Here is a 24,109-nt window from a genome sequence, read left to right on the forward strand (position 1 = left end):
TCCTACAGAGAGGTTACATTTCCTCACAGAGTCTAAGAGCTTTAACATTAGACAAATGTGCAAATGCACATTTGGCGATTCTAAAAAGGATGCCTCACAGACAAGCTTGTTTCCACCCTTGTGCTTACACGTGCAGTCAGGGCCGGCTTTAGGAAGTGCAGGGCCCAATTCGAACATTTTTGGCGGGGCCCTGGCAGGGATGACTTAAAAAAAAAAAGTGGAAAAAAAAGCCTTTCATTTCTTTCATGTATTATTTACTTTCCATAACTACATAAATAATAAAATTATATATTATGTACATTGCATCATATATGCTGTTGATTGGTTATTAATGACTGCCGTTTCAATGTGTGGGTCCCAGCTGCTCCCTGCCCCCCTCATTGAAGCAGGTGTGCAGGGTTACTGCCCTGGGAACTGCAGGGCACAAGTGGACATGGGGCTGGCTGGAGGCAGGGTCTGGCTGCAGGCAGGGCAAGGGGTGCGGAGCTGGTTGGAGATAGGGGGTGTGTGGGGCGGGCTGGCTTCAGGCAGGGCCACGGGGGGATGCAGCAGGGGTTGGCAGGGCTGGAGACAGAGGAGTGTGAGACTGGCTGGCTTCAGGCAGGGGGGTGCAGCAGGGGTTGACTGGAGACAGGGCAGGGTGTGCAGGGCTGGTGCGGGTAGCAGTGTGTGTGGGGCTGGCTGGCTTTGGGCAGGGCCACGGGTGTGTGGCAAGGGTTGACTGGAGACACAGCAGGGGGTTTGACAGGGACTGGCTGTGGGCATGGGGTGCAGAGCTGGCTGCAGGCAGGGGGAGCGGGGCTGGTGTGGGCAGGGCAGGGGGTGCAGCAGAGGCAGCTGGAGCCCCAGACCTTTAAATAGCCCCCAAGCTCCCTGCTATCCCAGGGCTTTGGGGGCTATTTAAAGGGCACGGGGCTCCCCAGCTTCTACCCTGCCCTGGACCTTTTAAATAGCCGCGGGAGCCCTGGGGAATGCATGGGGGTGGCGCGGCTCTGGCGACTATTTAAAGGACCAGGGTGGTAGATGCAGCTGGAGCCCTGACCCTTTAAATAGCCCGTGGAGCCCCTTACTACCCCAGGGCTCTGGAGGCTATTTAAATGCCTGGAGCTCCAGCCGGGACAGAAGGGCCACGGGGCTTGCCGCGCTCCGGCCGGAGCTCCAGCCAGGAGAGCAGGGCCTCGGGGCTTGCCGCGCTCCGGCCAGGGCTCCAGCCAGGAGAGCAGGGCCTCAGGGCTTGCCGCGCTCTGGCCGGGGCTCCAGCCGGGAAAGCAGGGCCTCGGGGCTTGCCGCGCTCCGGCCGGGGCTCCAGCCGGGAGAGCAGAGCCTCGGGGCTTGCCGCGCTCTGGCCGGAGCTCCAGCTGGGAGAGCGGGGCTTGCCGCGCTCCGGCCGGGGCTTCAGCTGGGAGAGCAGGGCCTCGGGGCTTGCCGCGCTCTCGCCTGTACTTCGCTCAAGAGAGCGGGACCACGGAAGACCCCTGAGCAGATTGCAGCCAGGGACCAGAGGTAAATAAAAAAAAAAAAAAGTGTCTAAGGCATGGGGCCCTCTTAGGCGCGGGGCCCGATTCCTGGGAATCAGGTGAATCGGCCTAAAGCCATCCCTGTGTGCAGTTATCAGCAAGATTCTAAAAGTTTTCTAAGTCTTCAACAATATCATTCTCGTGTTAACCTTAAAAGCTATACATGACTCGTGACTTTAAGCTGCATAGGAGTGGTCACTGAGAAACAAGACACGAGAGTCTCTCCCAGAACTGTACTGGGATACAACAGGGCAGTATCTTTCATTCATACAAGAAATTGCATTTAAGGCCTGGTCTATACTACCAAGTTTTGCATGAACAGTTGTGTGGTCTAGGAGTGTGAAAAATATCACATACACTCAGCCAACATAGCTATGCCAGCAAAACTCCCACTGTAAATGCAGCTATGCCTACAGAAGACTGCTTCAGCTGGCACAGCTAATGTTGTTTGGGGAGATGGTATAGCTATGCCAGCATATGCCTTCTGACAACTCACGCTGCATCTATGCTGCTTAACAGTGTAATTCTTGCTGAACTTAAACACAAAAAAGAAGCTTGCAAGAAGTGGAAGATTGGACAAATGACCAGGGAGGAGTATAAAAATAATGCTCAGGCATGCAGGAGTGAAATCAGGAAGGCCAAATCATACTTGGAGTTGCAGCTAGCAAGAGATGTTAAGAGTAACAAGGAGGGTTTCTTCCGGTATGTTGGCAACAAGAAGAAAGTCAAGGAAATTGTGGGCCCCTTACTGAATGAGGGAGGCAACCTAGTGACAGAAGATGTGGAAAAAGCTAATGTACTCAATGCTTTTTTTGCCTCTGTCTTCACAGACAAGGTCAGCTCCCAGACTGTTGCACTGGGCAGCACAGTATGGGGGGAAGGTGACCAGCCCTCTGTGGAGAAAGAAGTGGTTTGGGACTATTTAGAAAAGCTGGGGGAAAGTCCATGGGGGAACTGGGGTTGATGAGTTAAACAGGACAATACTAGGTGAAGATCCCATGGAGGGGTAGGTGGCTTAATGTCTGGATATAGGGTTTGGAGTCCCTTCAGGAAATGCTTGGTGATGGGATGAGCGAAGACTGAGGTATTGTCAACTGTACCATGAAAGGTTGTGATGGCAGCTAAGCAGACTCTGATGGGAGCTGAAGGAAAGGCCGGATTGCTTAATGTCCAATAGATAGTCGAGTATGCAGGGAAGAGGTGCCGAGGTAGGAGACAGTTGTTTAGTTGAGCACCATTTTGTGAATCGTTTCCACTTTCGGAGATAGGTGGTACAGGTGGATTGTGTTCTGCTGTGTAGAAGTACCCTCTGAACTTGGTCAGAACAGTCTAGTTCTCGTTGGGAGAACCATGCAGGTACCAGGCTTTGAGATGAAGCATGGAGAGATTGGGATGAAGAAGCCGGACATGTTGCTGTGATAAGAGGTTCGGGATGACAGGCAGGGAGATCGGTGGTCAAATTGACATTCTGGTGAGGAAAGGGAAACACGGTTGTCTCGGCCATGAAGGTGCGATCAAGATCACCCTGGCAAGATCCGTTCGTATCTTGCTCTGGAGCTTAGTTTAGTGCAGGGAGCACATTTTGGGGGAATATGGGTCTCCCCCAAACATTTTATGCACTGTGAATGTCCATCGGAGAGAGGGACAGCATCCTTACAGGAGGAGCAGCGCTTCAAGCCTGTGGAGCCAGGCATATCTGAAGCGGCTGAGAGAACAAAAAAAAAATTTTTTTTTTAACAGTAGAAAAGAACGTAGGTAACACTAACTAACAAGAAACTGTCTAACTACAAGCTATTTTAAAATGAGGAAAGAAATTTTTTAAGGAGTCTGCTGAGCTCCGTCTCAAGCTGGGGATGGTAGGGAAGGAACTGAGGGAACCGACCACGCATGCTCACTAGAGGCATACTCAGAGCGGGGGCCAGGCTCTGAGCATGTGTGGACGCTACGAGTACTGCTGCAGAAATCTCCGATCAAAGGCGCAGGGGCGCACCAACACCTAGAGTGGAGCACCCACAGGGACACTCATCTCAAAGGAGGAGGATTATTCTCCTCTGTTCGACACTGGTGAGGCCACACCTGGAATACTGTGTCCAGTTTTGGTCCCCTCACTACAGAAAGGATGTGGACAAATTGGAGAGAGTCCTGTGGAGAGCAATGAAAATGATTAGGGGGCTGGGGCACATGACTTATGAGGAGAGGCTGAGGGAACTGGGATTGTTTAGTCTGCAAAGAGAAGAGAGGGGGGGATTTGATAGCAGCCTTCAACTATCTGAAAGCGGGTTCCAAAGAGGATGGAGCTAGGCTGTTCTCAGTGCTGGCAGATGACAGAACAAGAAGCAGTGGTCTCAAGTTGCAGTGGGGGAGGTTTAGGTTGGATATTAGGAAACACTATTTCACTAGCAGGGTGGTGAAGCACTGGAATGGGTTCCCTAGGGAGGTGGTGGAATCTCCTTCCTTAGAGGTTTTTAAGGCCTGGCTTGACAAAGCCTTGGCTGGGATGTTGGCGTTGGTCCTGATTTGAGCAGGGAATTGGACTAGATGACCTCCTGAGGTCTCTTCCAACCTTAATATTCTATTCTAATTTCCTTCTTTGACAGCATTACTGGTGAAGTGGATGGCGGGAAGCTGTACAAGTGATTTATCTTTATTTTAATAATGTTTTTGACACAGTCCCATATGACATTCTCATAAACAAACTGGGAAAATGGGTCTAGATGACATTACTAAAAGGTGAGTGCATAATAGATTGAAAGACCGCATTCAAAGAGTAGTTAACAGTGGTTAGCCATCAAACTGGAAGGCCATATCCAGTGGGATTCCACTGGGTCTATCCTGAGTCTAGCACCTTTCAATATTTTCATTAATGCCTTGGATAACGGAGAGGAGAGTATGCTTTTACAATTTGCAGAGAATGCCAAACTGGCAGGAATAGCAAACACTCTGGAGGTCAGGATTAGAATTCAAAAGGGCCTTGGAGTACAAAGTACTACACTTAGGAAGAAAAAATTAAAGGCACAGCTACAAAATGGGAAATACTGGCTATGCAGTAGTACAACTGTAAAGGATCTGGAGATTATAGTGGATCACAAATTTAATATAAGCCAACACTGTGATGCACTTGAGAAAAAGGCAAATATTCTGGGGTGCATTAGCAGCAGTGTGATATGTAAGACATGGGAGGTAATTGTCCCACTCTACTCAGCAATGCTGAGGCCTGAGCTAGAATATTATGTCCAGTTTTGGGTACCACTTCAAGAAAGTTGTGCACAAATTGGCGAGAGTCCAGAGAACAACAACAAAAATGATGATAGGTTTAGAAAACCTGACCTCTGAGGAAAGGTTTAAAAAACTGGTATGTTTAGTCTTGAGAAGACTTAGGGGGGAACTGATAATAGCTTTGAAACGTGGAAAGGGCTATTATAACAAGGATAACAATTGACCACTGTCTATATCCACTCAAGCTGGGACAAGAAGTAATTGGCTTAATCTGCAGCAAGGGAGATTTATGTTTGATATTAGGAAAATCTTTCAAACTATAAGGAGAGATAAGCACTGAAATAGGGTTCGAATGGGAGGTTGTCAAACCTCATGCATTGGAAGTTTTTAAGAACAAGTTAGACACCTTTCAGGAATGGTCTGCGTCAGCAGTTCTCAACCTGCAGCCCACGGGCCACATTCAGCCCAAATAGCTCACAGCTGTGGCCCAGTTGTGTGCTAAAAAAAATTCAGCATTTGCCTTCCTGGTCTGGCAGAGGCTGGGGCTGGCTGAGGGGGAGACAGCGTCTTGCAGTCTGAACCCGTGCTCCTGCCAGCAGGGGCCTGGTGAGTGGCATAGGTAGTAAGGGGGCAGGAGAGTGGGTCTAGGGGTAGGTTTCAGTGCAGGGGCGCTGGGAACTAGAGGTTTGCTGGTGTGCTGCAGCAGCCCTACGTTTTAGGCGGGGCTCCGTTCCTTGCCCCCCTTCTCGGATCCTGGCTGCTGGCCTGTAATGGGCACTTCACTCCTGGCCCGTTGCTGGGGGTCCGGGCTGCCCGTCCGCACACTGTGGCACTTGGATCTCAGCTGCCCATCCCCGTGCATCGGCACTCAGGATCCGGATCTGGCTGCTGCCACTGGCTGTTGCCTGGCCCCGCACGGCAGGGTCCGCCCGCCTGGTCACGAGCCCAGGGCTTCACTCCTGGCCCCACTCTGGGCGGAAGCGCTGGGCATAGGGGACTCAACCACACCCATGTAACACACTGTGGTCCACATATGTGGCCCACAATGATAAACAGGTTGAGAAACACTGGTCTAAGTATATTCCAGTCCTGCCTCAACATAGGGGGCTGGAGCTGATAACCTCCATATCCCTGCCCTTACATAGCTATGATTCTATTATCATCACTAGGACAACTTCCTTTCCTAAAAACACTCCAATTTACAATTGCACATCCTCCCGCCGAGATTATTCCTTAAATATCTGATTTATCACAGGAAAGTCTATATGCAAGCTCCATTTTCTGGAAGCTGAAGAGGCTCACACAACACACAGTCAACCTGTGGAATGCCTTGCCAGAGGGTGTTGTGAAGGCCAGAACAGTAACAGGATTCAAACAAGAACTAGATAAGTTCATGGAGGATAGATCCACCAACGGCTATTAGCCAGGATGGGCAGGGATGGTGTCCCTAGACTCTGTTTGCCAGAATCTGGGAATGGGCAACAGGGGATGGATCACTTGATGATTCCCTGTTCTGTTCATTCCCTCTGGGGCACCTAGCATTGGCCACTGTTGGAAGACAGGCTACTGGGCTCAGCTTTGTAATAAAATAAAATAAAATAAAATGTAACAATAAAACAATGATTTTGTCAAGTGGCAGCTGACTGAAAAGTCACTTTATCAATGTATAATACAGTCACATGCACCAATCTAGGTCTTTATTCCATAACCATGGTATTTGAGTGCTTTATATACATAATTATATTCATCAAGCAGGAAAATTACTCCTTCCAAATAGATGGAGATCTACTACATAAATCTTTAAAAAAGAACAGGAGTACTTGTGGCACCTTAGAGACTAACAAATTTATTTGAGCATAAGCTTTCGTGGGCTACAGCCCACTTCATCGGATGCCCATGAAAGCTTATGCTCAAATAAATTTGTTAGTCTCTAAGGTGTTCTTTTTGCGGATACAGACTAACACGGCTGCTACTCTTAAACTACATAAATCTTTGTAGTCCTAAGTCTGACCAAAGCACCACTCAATATTTATGTAAACCGTTTAACAGAAATACACAGAAAGACGCTCCTTGCCAACTTGTAGATTGCCCCACGTTCCACATAGTGATGATTTTTGTCTAAGTTTTAGAGTTCTAATTAATGAAAGTGATCATAGTGGATAACAATGTTCTCCCTTCCAGCAGTGAATATTCAGAAGGAATTACTTACAAACATATTCCAATTATTCTGATGTGAATGCTGAAAATGGTAACGTTTTAAAATTTTCAGAGGTGCATAATCCTCATACAATGAGAACATGCCCTCAGACATTCTCAAGAGGGAAGAAACATCCTTGAAGGAACAGAATTTCATTTCACTTTCTATAGGGTATGGCATTTGGTGTCACACATCCACATATGTGAAAAGCATCTTTCATGACAAAAAGATGCAGAAAAAAATCTTGTTTGACCACAATTATAGTTTTCTTTCTAACTAGGACAGTTGTCTTCAGAACAGTCTTGTGGAAATTGTGCTAAAGGTCATTATAGAGAAGAACGGCCATACTGGGTCAGACCAAAGATCACTGTAGCTCAGTATCCTGTCTTCCGACAGTGGCCAACGCCAGGTGCCCCAGAGGGAATGAATAGAACAGGGAATCATCAAATGATCCATCCCCTGTCACCCATTCCAAGCTTCTGGCAAACAGAGGCTAGGAACACCATCCCTGCTCATCTTTGCTAATAGCCATAGATGGACCTATTCTCCATGAATGTATCTTGTTCTTTTTTGAACTCCATTATAGTGCGTTGTGTGAAGAAATACTTCCTTTTCTTTGTTTTAAACCTACTCCCTATTAATTTCATTTGGTGATCCCTAGTTCTTGTGTTATGAGGAGGAGTAAATAACACTTCCTTATTTACTTTCTCCACACCAGTCATGATTTTATAGATCTCTATCATATCCCCCCTTAGGCACCTCTTTCCCAAACTGAAAAGTCCCAGTCTTATTAATCTCTCCTCATACGGAAGCTGTTCTGTACCACATCTGCACACAGTATTCAAGAGGTGGGCGTACCATGGATTTATATAGAGGCAATATGGTATTTTCTGTCTTATTATCTATCCCCTTCCTAATGATTCCCAACATTCTGTTTGTTTTTTTGATTGACACTGCACACTGAATGGATGTTTTCAGGGAACTATCCACAACGACTCCAAGATCTCTTTCTTGAGTGGAAACAGCTAATTTAGACCAATCATTTTATATGTCTAGTTGGGATTCTGTTTCCCAATGTGCATTACTTTGCATTTATCAACATTGAATTTCATCTGCCATTTTGTTGCGCAATCACTCAGTTTTGTGAGATCCTTTTGTAGCTCTTCACAGTCTGCCTGAGACTTAACTGGCTTGAGTAGTTTTTTATCTTCTGCAAATTTTGCCACTTCACTGTTTATCCCTTCTTCCAGATCACTTATGAATATATGTTGAATAGGACTGGCCACTGGGGAACACAACTATTTACTTCTCTCCATTCTGAAAACTGACCATTTATTCCTACCCTTTTTTTTTTCCTGTTAACCAGTTGACCAATCCATGAGAGGACTTTCCCTCATACCCCATGAAAGTGTACTTTGTTTAAGAGCCTTTGGTGAGGGACCTTGTCAAAGGTTTCCTGAAAATCTAAGTACACTAAATCCACTGCATCCCCTTCATCCACATGCTTGTTGACCCCCTCAAAGAATTCTAGTAGATTGATGAGGCATGATTTCCCTTTACAAAACCATGTTGACTCTTCCCCAACCAATTATGTTCATCTATGTGTCTGACAATTTTGTTCTTTATTATACTTTCAGCTCATTTGTCCAGTACTGAAGTCAGGCTTACCAGCCTATAATTGCCAGGATCACCTCTGGAGCCCTTTTTAAAAATTGGCGCCACATTAGCTATCCTCTAGTCATTTGGTACAGAAGCTAATTTAAATATCAGGTTACAACCACAGATCTGCAATTTCATATTTAAGTTCCTTCAGAACTCTTGGGTGAATACCCTCTGGTCCCAGTGACTTATTACTGTTTTAGTTTATTAATTTGTTCCATAACCAACTCTAATGGCACCTCAATTTGGGGCAGTTCCTCAGATTTGTTACCTAAAAAGAATGGCACAGGTTTGGGAATCTCCCTCACATCCTCAGTCGTTAAGATCGATGCAAAGAATTCATTTAGTTTCTCAACAATGTCCTTATCGTCCTTAAGCGCTCCTTTAGCATCTCGATTGTCCAGTGGCCCTGCTGGTTGTTTAGCAGGATTTCTGCTTATGCTTCTTGGGGAACCTGGATTGTGACACAGCCGGACAGCTGTGCCACGAAGCAGAGGCACTGAGACTGGAACTGCAGTGGGTCTGCAGGTGGAGACGAGGAAGGAAGAGCCAACAGCACCAGAGGGCACACCTGTTGACTAGAGCTAATTCCTGAAACAGCCAGCAGGAGACGCCAGTGTGGTAAGAGAACCTGTGACAGGTTTCAAATCTCATCATCTGAAGCAAGCTTGCTACAGACTAGGACACACTAACTCAAAATGGTACCACACCCTGCCAGAAGAAAGGATGTAAAACCTGCAGACCATCTCTCTGCTGCTATGATGATCAGTACTCCCACAACACACTTTTTAAGATCCCTGGGTCCTACACACACCTATCACAACATGTAGTGTATCTCATCCAGTGCACTAAATACCCCAGCAACAACTATGTGGGTGAAACCAGACAAACACTACACTTTTGAATGAACTCACACAGAAAAATGATAAAAGACAAAAACATCATCTCACCCATGGGTGAACACTTTTCACAAAATGATCACTCTGTATCTGACCTTCCTGTCCTCGTCCTCAAAGGAAACCTGCACATCACCTTCAGAAGATGAGCCGATGAGCTTACATTCATAACTTTGATAGACATTAAAATGATGACTTAATAAAAACTCAATTTATGGTTTTTTACAACAATCTGAAACCTAACCTCCCTTTTTTTGTCCTATAACTGGAGAGGTGTCAATGGGCCACTTCACCTTGAACGGTCTCTTAGAATATGTGTTAACTACTTATGCCAAACAGTCTATTCCACCTTGTATTTGGCTGTGACATTCTGAGACCAGGTCTACACTGCAGATCTATATCGGTATAACTATGTCACTCAGGAGTGTGAAAAATCCACACCCCCAAGCTATGTTGTTATACCGGCCTAACTTTCTGTATAGACAGCGCTAGGCCGACAGGAGAGCTTCTCCTGACAACATAGCTACCGCTCTCAGGGAGGTGAATTAACTATGCCAACAGGAGAAGCTCTTCCGTCGGCATAGCAGCATCTTCTCCAAAGCACTACAGCAATGCACCAGTGCAGCTGCACCAACGTAGCACTCTATGTGAAGACAAGCCCCGGGTATCTTTCCCAGACCGGAAGAAGAGCTCTGTCACTAGAAAATATGTCTTTTTTACCAAAAGTGTTGGCCCAATAAAAGATATTACTTCACTCAAGTTGTCTCTCTAATATCCTGGGACCAATACAGCTACAACACTGCAAACATATTTCACACGAAGCCTAACACAGCTCTTGAATTCATTTGAGCATGGACACAGTTTGCCTTCGGCTGGGGAAAGAAACTATTTAAAATTGTACTGAATATGTCCCCCTCTTCACTTGGTTTTCAGGGCATCTGGCCAATATCATTACGATTAAGAATTTTATAGAATGATTTGCAAGTTACCTTTAAAAGATTTTATAGGGGACAGTAACTAAGTTAATAATACAAAAGAAGGGTTTCTAAGAGAGAAAAATGCTCAAAGGACCCTACTGCAGCTATAAGAAGTCCAGCACAGGCAAACTCTAAATTACTGAGGACAGTGAGCTTCTCAGGACAGGGACTCTTTTTCTTATGTGTTTGTACAGTAACTAACATACTGGGGTCCTCATCAGGGTCCAAGACACTATCACAGTACAAATAAACAACTAAAATTACTTTTAGTTATATTATTAATAGATTCTCAGAGGCCGTTGGATTAGAATGCTCTATAAATAATAAATATTCTATTCTGCTTCTGAAATAGCAAGTGTTTTAGAAAGAACAAGGCATTACTGCACTGGAAAGGAGGCTTCCAAAGGCTACAGCTTTTTAGCTGGTTTCAGCAATTTCAGAAATTGTTCTTCTGACATAGAATATACTCACCACAAAGGGGTAACACCTTGACTACCTTACTGCAGCAGACAAAACAAAAGCTTTTTTAATAACAACATCACCCATGTTTAAATACATTTTCTAATGTCAATGGCCTGATTTTCAGACAAGCTGAGCACTCACAATTAACAGGTCCCAACAACAACAAGTAGTCAAAATATTCCAGAAGTCTTTAAAATTGTAACTAAGTAAAATATTATTCAGCTAAGCATAAACACCAGTTTATTTCTTCATCAATGGGACTTTTCCTTATAAAAATACTCTACACATATCTACCTGAACTTGCATATTTGTAATATGCAGTTCACAATATCCTGTATAACCCAACAAAAAGTCCTGTGGCACCTTATAGACTAACTGACATTTTGGAGCATAAGCTTTCATGGGTGAATACCCACTTCGTCAGATGCACGTAATGCAAATTTCCAGAGGCAGGTATAAATATGCAGTCAAGAATCAGTCTGGAGATAACGAGGTTAGCTCAGTCAGGGAGGGTGAGGCCCTCTGCTAGCAGTTGAGATGTGAACACCAAGGGAGGAGAAACTGCTTTTGTAGTTGGCTAGCCATTCACAGTCTTTGCTTAATCCTGAGCTGATGGTGTCCAATTTGCAAATGAACTGAAGCTCAGCAGTTTCTCTTTGAAGTCTGGTCCTGAAGTTTTTTAGCTGCAGGAGGGCTACCTTCAAATCTCCTATTGTGTGTTCAGGGAGACTGAAGTGTTCTCCTACAGGTTTTTGTATATTGGCATTCTGATACTGTATAACCCAGTAACTCTCTGGGGTTGTGGCTCTGCCCTAGGTGCCCTCCCTTTCCCTTCCTCCAGACAAAAAGAGTGGAGTGGGCCCAATCAGCCCTCAGTTCCTTCACACCTATAAAATCCAAGTGTTACAAAACTCTGTAGTAGCAATGAGGAGGGTGGATCAAGGAATCTGTAGACAATGCATCTCAAAGAACCACAGTTACCATTGGATATGTAACCATTCTTTCTTCAAGTGATTGTTCACATGGTTTCATTCTTGGTGGCTGTTAGGATACAGATATTCAGGCCTGTCTGCAAAGGCCTATCCTTTAAGAATTTAGGTGTATTCTTATCACTTAGCTAGTTATAGAGGTATAAAAGAAAAAAATCAAAATCACTGTCTGTGGAGTGGCCTTCTCTTACTGTGACAGGCTAAGACCTTCAGCTAAGATGTAGTTAGGCAGCCATAAGCTGGGAAGTGTATGGTCACATCCTCACATTCCAAACTAGTCACATTGAAATAAGGTGCTATTGGGCTGTTCTGAATACAATCCTGTCCTGATATTTCTATCACCTCCAGAGGAAGGGTAGAGCCTAGAAGATGTAAAAGCAAACTTAGTTTGATAGCATCCTGTCTGGCAAGAACTCACTTGTCAATAGACACAGCTGGAAAACCCTTATGTCTGTATAGATGTAGTTGTGAAATCCTCACTTCTGTATTGTTTTGTATGTTTATTTGTATGGTCTCTGTCTGGTTCTGTAATTGTTTCTGTCTGCTGTATAATTAATTTTGTTGGGTGTAAACCAATGAAGGTGGTGGAATATAATTGGTTAAATAACCATGTTATAATATGTTAGGATTGGTTAGTTAAAATTTAACTAAAGGAATAGCTAAGCAAAACTCAGGTTTTACTATATAGTCTGCAGTCAATCAGGAGGTAAGGACGGGGGAAATGGGAACAGGGGAACAGGGACTGGGGGAATTTGGATCATGTTTTGCTAAAGGGGGAAATGGGAACAGGGGATGGGAACATGGACAGGGACACAGGCAAGGCCCTGTGGTGTCAGAGCTGAGAAGGGGGACACTAAGGAAGGAAACTGGAATCATGCTTGCTGGAAGTTCACCCCAATAAACATCGAATTGTTTGCGCCTTTGGACTTCGGGTATTGTTGCTCCCTGTTCATGTGAGAAGGACCAGGGAAGTGAGAGGATGAAGGAATAAGCCCCCTAACAGTGGCTAAGAAGCAGTTATCTATTTACCTGGAGATGGATAAACGGAGTCCTACTTGAGTAATGATTGATGGACAGCCTACCAAAATTGTCATCTGATCATGGTTTGAAACCTGTGTGTAGGCAAGTAAGATCATGATGTGACCGAACTTATGGTAGCCCCGATTAAGTCCAGAGACAGCATGGGGTCGAGAATCAATTTCTCAACATTGACGCTCACTCCAAGGGAAGAAAGGAGATTGAGTAACACCAGGTTGACATGTGGGCTTCTTGTCTAGAACTTGCGGAAAGGTGCAAATCATCGAGATATGGAAACATGAGGACACCATAATGTTTGACAAACTACTACTAATGGAAAATACTTTGGTGAAGACTGGGAGCAGCGGCTATTCTGAAGCAGAGCACTCTGTATTAGAAATGTTGGGTGTCCAATGTGAATCTCAGGAAATATCTGGGGGCAGGATTAATATCGATGTGAAAGTAAGTGTCCTTTATATTGACAGCTATAAACCACGTGCCTTTCTCTAAGGATGGAATTATTGCTGCCAGAGTGACCATATAAAACTTGATTTTGTGGATGAAGCAACTGTGATGTCAGAGATTGAGGATTGGTCTCCACCTGCCTTTCTTCTTGGGTATCAGGAAGTAGGTTGAGTAGAATCTCTGATATTCTCTGATATAACAGGAGGAACGTGTTCTATTGCTCCCCATTGTAACACATTCACCTCTTGGGCAAAAATACTGTCACGAGAGTGGTCCCCAAAGGGGGACAAGAAGCAGGATTTTGAAGGACAAAGCATGATAAACTTGATTGTATAACCATGGTGGATGACATTCAACACCCATCTCATGTCTTGTGGGGTGCCGATGATGGTGGTACCAATGGATCAGTGCCCCAAATTGCTGGATCCTATTGCTTGTGGGTCTTTTTCTTGTGCCTATGGGGCTTAGCGCATGCTCTTGTAACCCTTGGGCCGAACTAGTGGAAAGAGAATCTATCTTCTTTCATCTGGAGGAAGACTTAGTCCCATGCTTATGGGTGTGCTTCCTTACCTCCCAGTTAGGTCCCAGTGAGGTCCATGGGGGAGGTTCCACAAGCACCGGAGTTAGACATGGCAGCAGGAGGCTCACTTCTCGCTGCCTCAGGATTGGGGAGGGGGGTTCCCTGGTCTAAGTCCGAATGAGGTCTCATGGCAAGCTCCATGAGAGGCTTCCAGATGCAAAGAGCTCTTCCTTCTCGGGTGCAGCTAGGGAAAATCTGGCAAATACTCGTCTGGCCACAATGTGAGCTTCCCCTAGGCAGTAGAAACAATGTTCATGGTTGTCACTGACCGAGATGAACACGGGCAGGAGGCACACAGTTGGAAGTTTGGAGTCCTGGCCATAGTCTGGTACCCACATGTTGGTACAGAGGGTGCAGTTTGGAGGGGAGATTGAAAACCCCCAAAATCTATCTAAAAACAAGTACTACAACTATTGACTATTAGCACTAAGATGAAACTGGTAAAACTCATAAAAACTACATACAACTATTATTTTAAAAAGTGCTTCAGAGACGAGGACAATGAAAGTACAAATATGAACAATGTGTTGGAGAGAAGGAACTAGAGACGTGCTCTGTCTGCCCCACCCTTTATCACCTCAGATGGCGGCATGAGGCAAGCCAAGATGCATGTGCAGACTAACAGACACTACTTTCAAATTCTCCAACTCCAGGCGCATGGTGCACATGCGTAACCTTCAGGGGAATACAATAGGGTGGCCCTATTAAAGCACCAAGTACATATATTACTGTTCTGGACTTTATTCCTGCTCGCACATTATAAATATGATCAAGTTATGATCACTTGTACCTAAGCCACCATCAACGTTTATTTTTGTGATCAGTAGGCCTGTGCAGATACAGAATGTATATCCGCGGATATACATCGGTATCCGCGGCGCTGCACGGCTCTGCCAGGAACTGCACTGGTGAAAGCAGCAGCACGTTGAGCCACCACTCCCAGGATCCAGCACCCTCCACCGGCAGCTCCTCTGGCATGGCTGTACTGCCAGCAGCCCCGGCCCCGGGGCGCGCACCAGACTCACTGGCAGCTCTTCCTGGTCCTGTTAGTCAGTGGCAGATTTGCCACTGGGCCAATGGGGTCCATGCCCAGGGGCCCCTGGAAAAATGGGCGCCCTATGCCATAACCTGCTCTGTCCGCCCGACTCTCCTGCCAGGGACAGGGGAAGGCCCCGAACCCTAATCCTGCTCTCCAGCAGGAGCACCAGGTGGGGGGGGAGGGCAGGGCGAGCCCCCATGCCCCGATCCCATTTCCCCAGGAGGAGCAGGAAGAGTGGGGAACTACAGGCGGAAGGGGTCAGGAGGGGCCCCCACTTGCTCTGGCCCAGGGCCCCACAAAAGCTTAATCCACCTCTGGTGCTAGTGTGTGCAAGCAGCTCGCACACTTCCACAAGAAGTTCCTTTCACGCACCAGTCTGTGTCTCATGCCGGGCAGTGTGTGAGCTGCTTCCACACACTAGCAGAACCACGCACAGCTATTTCAACTGGATTTCTTCTCTTCACCTTGCTCAGAATAGCCTTTGATTTTTTTGGTGTGGGTAAGTAAACGTATTAGATGAATAAACATCTTTAGTTTCACATGAATAAAATAAAGTGATTAAACTGTCAGCATCTTATCCTAATATGTTGTTCTTTAAATGTAATTATGCAATCAATAAAAAGAAACAATTTAAAGGATGGAGAGATTGTAACTTACATGGGGTTCACAGTAAGTGAAGAAGAAATATAGGACTTCACTGAAGTAGCTGCAGTTCTTAACGGTTAATTTCCAAGTTTTTGCACTTAGAAAGGTTTTATTTTTATTTATTTATTTATTGATTGATTGCAAATGAGTTATTCTATGAAAATTCATGTTGTGGCTATTAGGACTGAAATGTGTATCAACACCTAACTACACCTCTGCCACGATATAACACTGTCCTTGGGAGCCAAAAAATCTTACTGCATTATAGGTGAAACCGTGTTATATTGAACTTGCTTTGATCTGCCGGAGTGTGCAGCCCCACCCCCCCAGAGCACTGCTTGACCGCGTTATAACCAAATTCATGCTATATCAGGTCACATTATAGTGGGGTAGAAGTGTATTCAATCTTAACTAAATCTTCTGTGAGCTTAAACACAAAAAGGAAGCTTACAAGAAGTGGAAACTTGGTCAGATGACTAGGGAGGAGTATAAAAATATAAAAATTGAGCATGCAGGGGTGTAATCAGGAAGGTCAAAACACATTTGGAGTTGAGGCTAGCAAGGGATGTGAACAGTAACAACAAGGGTTTCTACAGGTATGTTAGCAACAAGAAAAAGGTAAAGGAAAGTGTGGGACCCATAATGAATGGGGGAGGCAACCTAGTGACAGATGATGTGGAAAAAGCTGAAGTACTCAATGCTTTTTTTGCCTCAGTCTTCACAGACAAGAGCAGCTCCCACACTGCTGTCCTGGGCAATACAGTATGGGGAGGAGACAAGCAGCCCTCAGTGATGAAAGAACAGGTTAAGAACTATTTAGAAAAGTTAGACATGCACAAGCCCATGGGTCCAGATCTAACGCATCCAAGGGTGCTGAGGGAATTGGCTGATGAGATTGCAGAGCCATTGGCCATTATCTTTGAAAACTCGTGGCGATCGGGGCATTGGAAAAAGGCAAATATAGTGCCCATCTTTTAAAAAGGGACAAAGGAGAACCTGGGGAACTACAGACCAGTCAGCCTTACCTCAGTCTCTGGAAAAATCATGGAGCAGGTCTTCAAGGAAACCATTTTGAAGCACTTGGAGGAGAGGAAGGTGATCAGGAACAGTCAGCATGGATTCACCGAGGGCAAGTCATGCCTGACCAACCTGATTGCCTTCTATGATGAGATAACTGGCTCCGTGGAGATGGGGAAAGCGGTGGACGTGATATATCCTGACTTTAGCAAAGCTTTTGATATGGTCTCCCACCGTATTCTTGACAGCAAGTTAAAAAATCTATGGATTGAACGAATGGACTATAAAGTGGATAGAAAGCTGGCTAGATTATCAGGCTCAACATGTAGGGATCAACAACTCAATAACTAGCTGGCAGCCAGTATCAAGTGGAGTGCCCAAGGGGTCAGTTTTGTTCAACATCTTCATTAATGATCTGGCTGATGGGACGGATTGTACCCTCAGCAAGTTCGCAGATGGCACTAAGGAGTGGGGAGAGGTAGATATGATGGAAGGTAGGGATAGAATCAAGAGAGACCTGGACAAATTGGAGGATTGGGCTAAAAGAAATCTGATGAGGTTCAATGAGGACAAGTGCAAAGTTCTGCACTCAGGAAGGAAGAATCCCATGCACAGCTACAGGCTGGGGACCGACTGGCTAAGCAGCAATTCTGCAGAAAAAGACCTGGGGATTACAGTGGACAAGAAGCTGAATGAGAGTCAACAGCGTGCCCTTGTTGCCAAGAAAGTCAATGGTATATTGGGCTGCATTAGCAGGAGCATTGCCAGCAGATCAAGGGAAGGGAATATTCCCCTCTATTTGGCATTGGTGAGGCCATACCTGGAGTACTGCATCCAGTTTTGGGCTCCCCACTACAGAAAGAATGTGGACAAATTGGAGAGAGTTCACCGGAGGGCAATGAAAATTATTAGGGGGCTGGGGCACATGACTTATGAGGAGAGCTGAGGGAACTGGGCTTATTTAGTCTGCAGAAGAGAAGAGTGAGGGGGGATTTGACAGCAGCCTTCAACTACCTGAAGAGGGAATCCAAAGAGGATGGAGCTAGGCTGTTCTCAGTGCTGGCAGATAACAGAACAAGAAGCAATGGTCTCAAATTGCGATGGGGAGGTCTAGGCTGGATATTAGGAAACACTATTTCACTAGGAGGGTGGTGAAATACTGGAATGGGTTCCCTAGGGAGGTGGTGGAATCTCCATCCTGAGAGGTTTTTAAGGCCCAGCTTGACAAAACTCTGGCTGGGATGATTTAGTTGGTGTTGGTCCTGCTTTGAGCAGGGGATTGGACTAGATGACCTCCTGAGGTCTCTTCCAACACTGATATTCTATGATTCTATTTAGTCTGCAGAAGAGAAGAGTGAGGGGGGATTTGATAGCAACCTTCAACTACCTGAATGGAGATTCCAAAGAGGATGGAGCTCGGCTGTTCTCAGTGGTGACAGACGACAGAACAAGGAGCAACGGTCTCAAGCTGCAGTGGGGAGGTCTAGGTTGGATATTAGTGTGACGCACTCCATCTGAAGCTAGAAATATGAAGTATTACTCTGAAATCCTATTGTAACTATGCAAAGTGTGGACCATTAATGGTGGCTTGGAATGTTGATGCCTCCTATTAACTAGGACAACCGGTTGCGAATGGCTCTGTTTACTTACAAACCTTCCTGGGTAAGTGCAGGCCAGCCCTGAAAGAATGGAGAATGAGGTCTTACAGTGACATGTGATCATGTCACCTGGTACAGGAATCCATCTTAAACCTGGTGCTTTTCTATTCTGAAGGAGGGGTGGGTATCCAGACAGACAAAAGATTCCCGCCTGATGCCAAAGCTATAAAAGGGGGTGAGACAGAGCAAAGGGGGCTGGAACTAACAAGAACTGTATGAGGGGAAAGGATTGGTCTCAGACTAAGGAGTCTAGTCTGTGAAAGAAGCTTGGAACATCTCTGAGGGTGAGATTTATCTGTATTCCATTTCTTAAATGTATTAGACTTGCATGTTTTGTTTTATTTTGCTTGGTAACTTACTTTGTTCTGTCTGTTATTACTTGAAACCACTTAAACACTACTTTTTATACTTAATAAAATCACTTTTGTTTATTAATTTACCCAAAGTAAGTTATTAATACCTGGGGGATCAAATAGCTGTGCATATCTCCCTCTTAGTTTTATAGAGGAAGGAAAATTTATAAGTTTATCCTGTAGAAGGTTTATACAGAGTAAAATGTATTTATCTGGGGTTTGGATCCTATTGGGAACTGGGTGTCTGGGTGCTGGAGATAGGTGACTTGCTGAGCAGTTTTTGGTTAAAATCTGCAGCTTTGGGGGCGTGGACCAGACCTGGGTCTGTGTTGCAGCAGACTAGTGTGTCTGGCTCAACAAGGTAGGGTTCTGAATTTCCAAGCAGGCAGTGGAAAACGGGCTCAGAGGTAACTCCATTACATCAGGTGACAGCTTCAAGGGGGTCTCTGTGACTGAACCTGTCACAATTAGGAAAAACTATTTCATTAGGAGGGTGGTGAAGCACTGGAACAGGGTTACCTAGGGAGGTGGTGGAATCTCCATCCTTAGAGGCTTAATCTTCTATGATTCTATACCTGGAACTCCCTCTTTAAACCAGTATGATTAATGTCCACCCTGTTCATTTAATCGCAACTTAAAACTGATTTCTTCCACTTAGCCCACGTAGGATAATCTAAATGATTGCGTTCACCATCAAAAAGTGATTATACATTCATAGATTGTTATGGCCAGAATGGGCCATTCTGATGATCTCATCTGACCTCCCGCAAACAGGGACCATAGAACCTCACCAAGTAATTTCAATCAAGCCCACTGTTTTGAGCCACAACGTGCCTTTTAGAATGACATCTGGTCTTGAGTTAAAGAGAAAGTGAATGGAGATTCCACCAGCTCTCTAAGTAAACTGATCAAATAGATATTTACCCTGACTGCTAACAATATTCATCCTATTTCCAATCTGAATTTGTTTAGCTTCTGCTTTCAAGTATTGGATATCATTATGCCTTTTTCTTCTAAATTAAAGAGCCATCTACTATCAGAAATCTCTTCTCCATGTATAGGTACATGCAGGTCATGATCAAGTCATTTTCAATCTTCTCTTGAATGAACTAAACAGATTTAGCTTCGTAAATCTCACGCCACAAGGCCTGTGTGATGGGGTCTACCATGCCTTCTTTGTCGCCTGCTGGAGGTGTCTACGCCGTGTGCTCAAGGAAAACCTACTCAGATCAGGCTACCACAAGACTTAGCCCTCCAGAGCTTAGAAGGGCCAGGAGGAGACACTGAATAATCAGGAGCCAGCAGTGCAGTTATGAATGCTTGCCTGTTACTTCTCAGGGGCAGCGCTGGGTGAGACTGGGACAGAAGAGAAGTTCCTCAGTGCTAGCACAGAACCCAAGGGCCAGGTCAGGGCCCTGCCCTGAAGTGCTTGTCTTGGCATTTTTCTTGTTTGTTTAAAGGCACAGACAGCCGAATTCTGAGTTTTGTAATCTTAGTTAACTGTTTAGCGACTGATGCCAATCTTATGGCATTGGCCACCCTGCTTCAAGCAGGTCACAACTTGTGGACTAAGACAGGGGGTGGCTGCAGCATCAGGCTTGGTGTTATCAGGGTTGCTATAGAATCATCCCACCTGTGACATCCTGTTTTCCAGACCTTGAATTACTAGCTATGACTTGGGATGTGCTCATCATCTAGTTGTCTGTTGGACTATTTTTCTAAACTTTACTGCTCATGTATCTTAGATTACCAGATTCTTGGGTTAAGGATCTGTCTTCCACGATATATACAGTCCAGCTTCATGCACAATGAAGGCAAACATTTAATTATTTTAAAGAGATACTATGTTCAAGAACACCACTTTGCCAAAAAGAGCACCTTGTGTGCATAGTGTTTTCTTCCTTTGTGATCACATCAAAATTACAGTGGGTTATTAGTCTGGTAACAAGAGGGATGTAGGAAGGGATGGTGTTGGGGAAAAGACGACGACAATAAGGGCTTTGTTTTATGTCTCTCAGATTGCCAGGCACTTGAGAGCAGGAACTGTATCATCAGCACTGAGCAAAATGATAATGTCAAATAATTAAATTAAATTACGTACAACTCACAGAAAAGTATAATGTGCCTATTTATAAGCTCCTCTTTGAAAACCTTTACGATTTAACCTGTGATTCTAAGCCTATTACAAAAACATCTTTAGCTTTCAAAAGAAGTTTGCATAGAGATGATCAGTGCATTATTACAAACAAAGCTGAATTACCCAAGAGGAATGCTCCTTCATCTGATGTTGGTTGCTATGAGGGCCATTTGCATGGCCACGCCAAAAACAGTTTTGACAGAGCTGGTAGTTGTGGCACTGCTGGCATCGGTACCGGAAACCCATCATGCTCTCACACCGACAATATGAACATTCCACAGGATGGAAGACTTCAGGGGGGAAAAGCAATAAGAGAATCTTAAAAAGTGTTATTTTACTATTATCTGAAAAACCACACACAATAAATCTGAGTGCCCAATAAGGATGAAGTTCCTAAACATCAATAAAATTTGCTAACAATTTCGTACTTATAAAAATGATTTACATTAAACAAGTTAAAATAATGTATTTCTATATATGTCCCTATTCAGATACTGTCTGATCTTGAAATCTGTATGCAAGTTCGACAACCTAAAGTATACACAGTATACAAAAAGTCCTGCGGCACCTTACAGACTAACAGAAGTACTGAAGCATAAGCTCATGCTCCAATTCTTCTGTTAGTCTATAAGGTGCCACAGGACTCTTTGCTGCTTTTACAGATCCAGACTAATACGGCTACTCCTCTGATACTTGACAGTATACAAAGGATTTTCAAACCCTAAAAAATGGGAGCCTACCAAAGAATGTGGTGCAAGTCCCACTGCTTGGGACTTCAAAACTAAATTGGCTAAAAAAATTAATGTACTGAAAGGAACAATCCTGCAATAGCAGGGAGATGGACTGGATGGCAGTCTTTTCCATCTCCATTATATGAGTCAATCCCAAAATGATATATGTTGCACAGTGTTAAAATACAGCCAGTACCCAGATATAAAGTTGAGTTCTGAGTTTATTTTTGAGCACCCAAAAATATGCTAAGGGTCTTGACAACAAAGACATTGTCCCTGTACCAAAGAGTTTACAATCTAAATTAGACATGACAAATAGTGAGGGTCATAAACAGACCAAAAAAAGTGGAGAGAAGGAAATGGGGAAATGATGAACAAATAAATAAAAAAGAGCATATAATTATTCGGCAAGGCACATATTCCTCTTAGTGGTTCTGTTGACTTAAGTTTTTCCTTTCTGGTTTTATTCGTTTCTTTAGTTTACCTTTTCCTCCCCTTCATTCTTCATATAAGAGATGACAGAAGTGAGTTTTTAGGAGAGATGGAATGAGGTATATGTGAGGTCAAGGAGGTAACTTGAAAATGGAATAAATTTGGAAAGGGACAGCATGGCGATGGCAATGGAAGAAGGGTATAAAGGAAACTTCAAAGCTATCAACAATATCGGAGTGGAGAGAATGGGGTAATGCATAACGAAAACATGATCACTGATACAGACTTGGGCCAGAAGCATAGGGTCTTGAAACCAAGGATAGGGAATTTCAAGATGATATGCTGGGCAACAAGGAAACCAGTGAAAAGATCTTATGGAGTGAAAATGAAATCAAAACCAAAAGGTGAGGGGAAATGATTTTGGTGACAGCATTTTGAATGGAAAGCAGGAAGCAAGGTAAGTATCTACAAGATTGGAGAGGAGAAGGTTACAATAGTCAATATCGGCTATTATTAGAGCACGGACAAGCAATTCAGTCATCAGAAAAAGAACATAAGAACAGCCATAGTGGGTCAGACCAAAGGTCCATCTAGCCCAGTATCCTATCTTCCAACAGTGGCCAATGCCAGGTGCCCCAAAGGGAATGAACAGGACAGGGAATCATCAAGTGATTCATCCCCTGTTGCCTATTCCCAGCTTCTGGCAAACAGATACTAGGGACACCATCCCTGCCCATCCTGGCTAATAGCCATTCATGGACCTATCCTCCAGGAACTTATCTAGCTCTTTTTTGAATCCTATTATAGGCTTGGCCTTCAGAACATCTGGCAAGGAATTCCACAGGCTGACTGTGCATTGTGTGAAGAAATACTTCCTTTTGTTTGTTTTAAATCTGTTGCCTATTCGTTTCATTTGGTGATCCCCCATTCTTGTGTTATGCCCTTATATACTTTCTCCATACCAGTCATGATTTTATAGACTTCTATCATATCTCCCCTTAGTCATCTCTTTTCCAAACTGAAAAGTCCTAGTCGTATTAATCTCTCCTCATACAGCAGCTGTTCCATATCCCTAATAATTTTTGTTGCCCTTTTCTGAACCTTTTCCAATTCCAATAGATCTTTTTTTGAGATGGGGTGACCACATCTGCACGCAGTATTCAAGATGTGGGCATACCATGGGTTTATATAGAGGCAATATGATATTTTCTGTCTTAGAATGGAAAGAAATAAATTGGTGGATATTTTTGCAACATTGTTATAAAAAGTGACAAGACTGAGTCACAGCCTGGGTATAGGAGAAATAAGGTAGAATTGAAAATGACCCCCAGGTTAGAGGCCTCGGAGCCTAGGAGGATGGAGGCGTGCTATCAACCATAATGGCAGTGGGAGAGAGTTTGTGAGAAAAGATTATGAGCTCAGTTTTATCTATGTCAAATTTCAGATGACAGTGATCCATACAGGGTGAGATATCTGAGAGAGTGAGATATGCAAGACTGACCTGCAGGAGACTAGTCTGGATGGAGAAGTATATAAAAATTGTCATTTTAGAAGTGATAGTTAAACTTATGCAAATGGAGAAAAGAGGATACTCAGGGATAAAATGTAGAATGAGAAGAGTAGGCAGACAAGAACAATTTTTCAAGGAAGTGGAGGAGAAAGACACTAAATGACACACTAAAAAAAGGAAAGCCTGTGGTAGGAGAATGAAAAAAGGACAGTCACAGAAAATAAGAAAGGATATCAAGGAGGAGGAAATGTCTGCAGACAGGTCAAACAGGATGAGGATTAAGCACTGAGACTTAGTTAAGAAGAGAAAGGCAGAAGGTTGAAACTGTAGCTCAGATGACAGTGATGTTGAAAGAGAGAAGTGCTTTGAAGAACTTGCTGCTACAGGAACAATGACTGTCATTCACATTTCTATTTTCAGATTGTCCTCCTAGACTTGACACCAACAGCTGTGGTTGTAAAAAGGACGAAATATGGCAGAGGTGGCCAAACGTACTGACCCTCTGAGCCGATTACAACAATCTTCAGTAGTTCAAGAGCCAGGGCACGTCTGCAGGGGCTCGGGGCTTCAGCCTCGCAGTGGGCTGCTAGGACTAAGAGCTTGTGCTCTCTG

The 24,109-nt window shown here is 44.4% G+C and overlaps 1 protein-coding gene across 12 annotated transcripts in view; it reads right to left on the bottom strand.

The window, feature by feature from the left end:
• DTNB (dystrobrevin beta) overlaps positions 1 to 24,109 on the bottom strand; it is a 361,761-nt gene that overhangs the window by 208,470 nt on the left and 129,182 nt on the right. For all 12 annotated transcript variants that reach the window (XR_003999428.1, XR_003999427.1, XM_030555069.1 and 9 more), the window contains one exon: positions 20,948 to 21,114. Coding sequence is in view for 10 of the 12 variants with exons in the window: in XM_030555069.1 (XP_030410929.1) it covers positions 20,948 to 21,114 (167 nt within the window). In the remaining 2 variants the exon portion in view is untranslated. The remainder of the gene's footprint in view (positions 1 to 20,947; positions 21,115 to 24,109) is intronic.

The sequence above is a fragment of the Gopherus evgoodei genome, chromosome 3, assembly GCF_007399415.2.
Source record: "Gopherus evgoodei ecotype Sinaloan lineage chromosome 3, rGopEvg1_v1.p, whole genome shotgun sequence".
NCBI lineage: Eukaryota > Metazoa > Chordata > Testudines > Testudinidae > Gopherus > Gopherus evgoodei.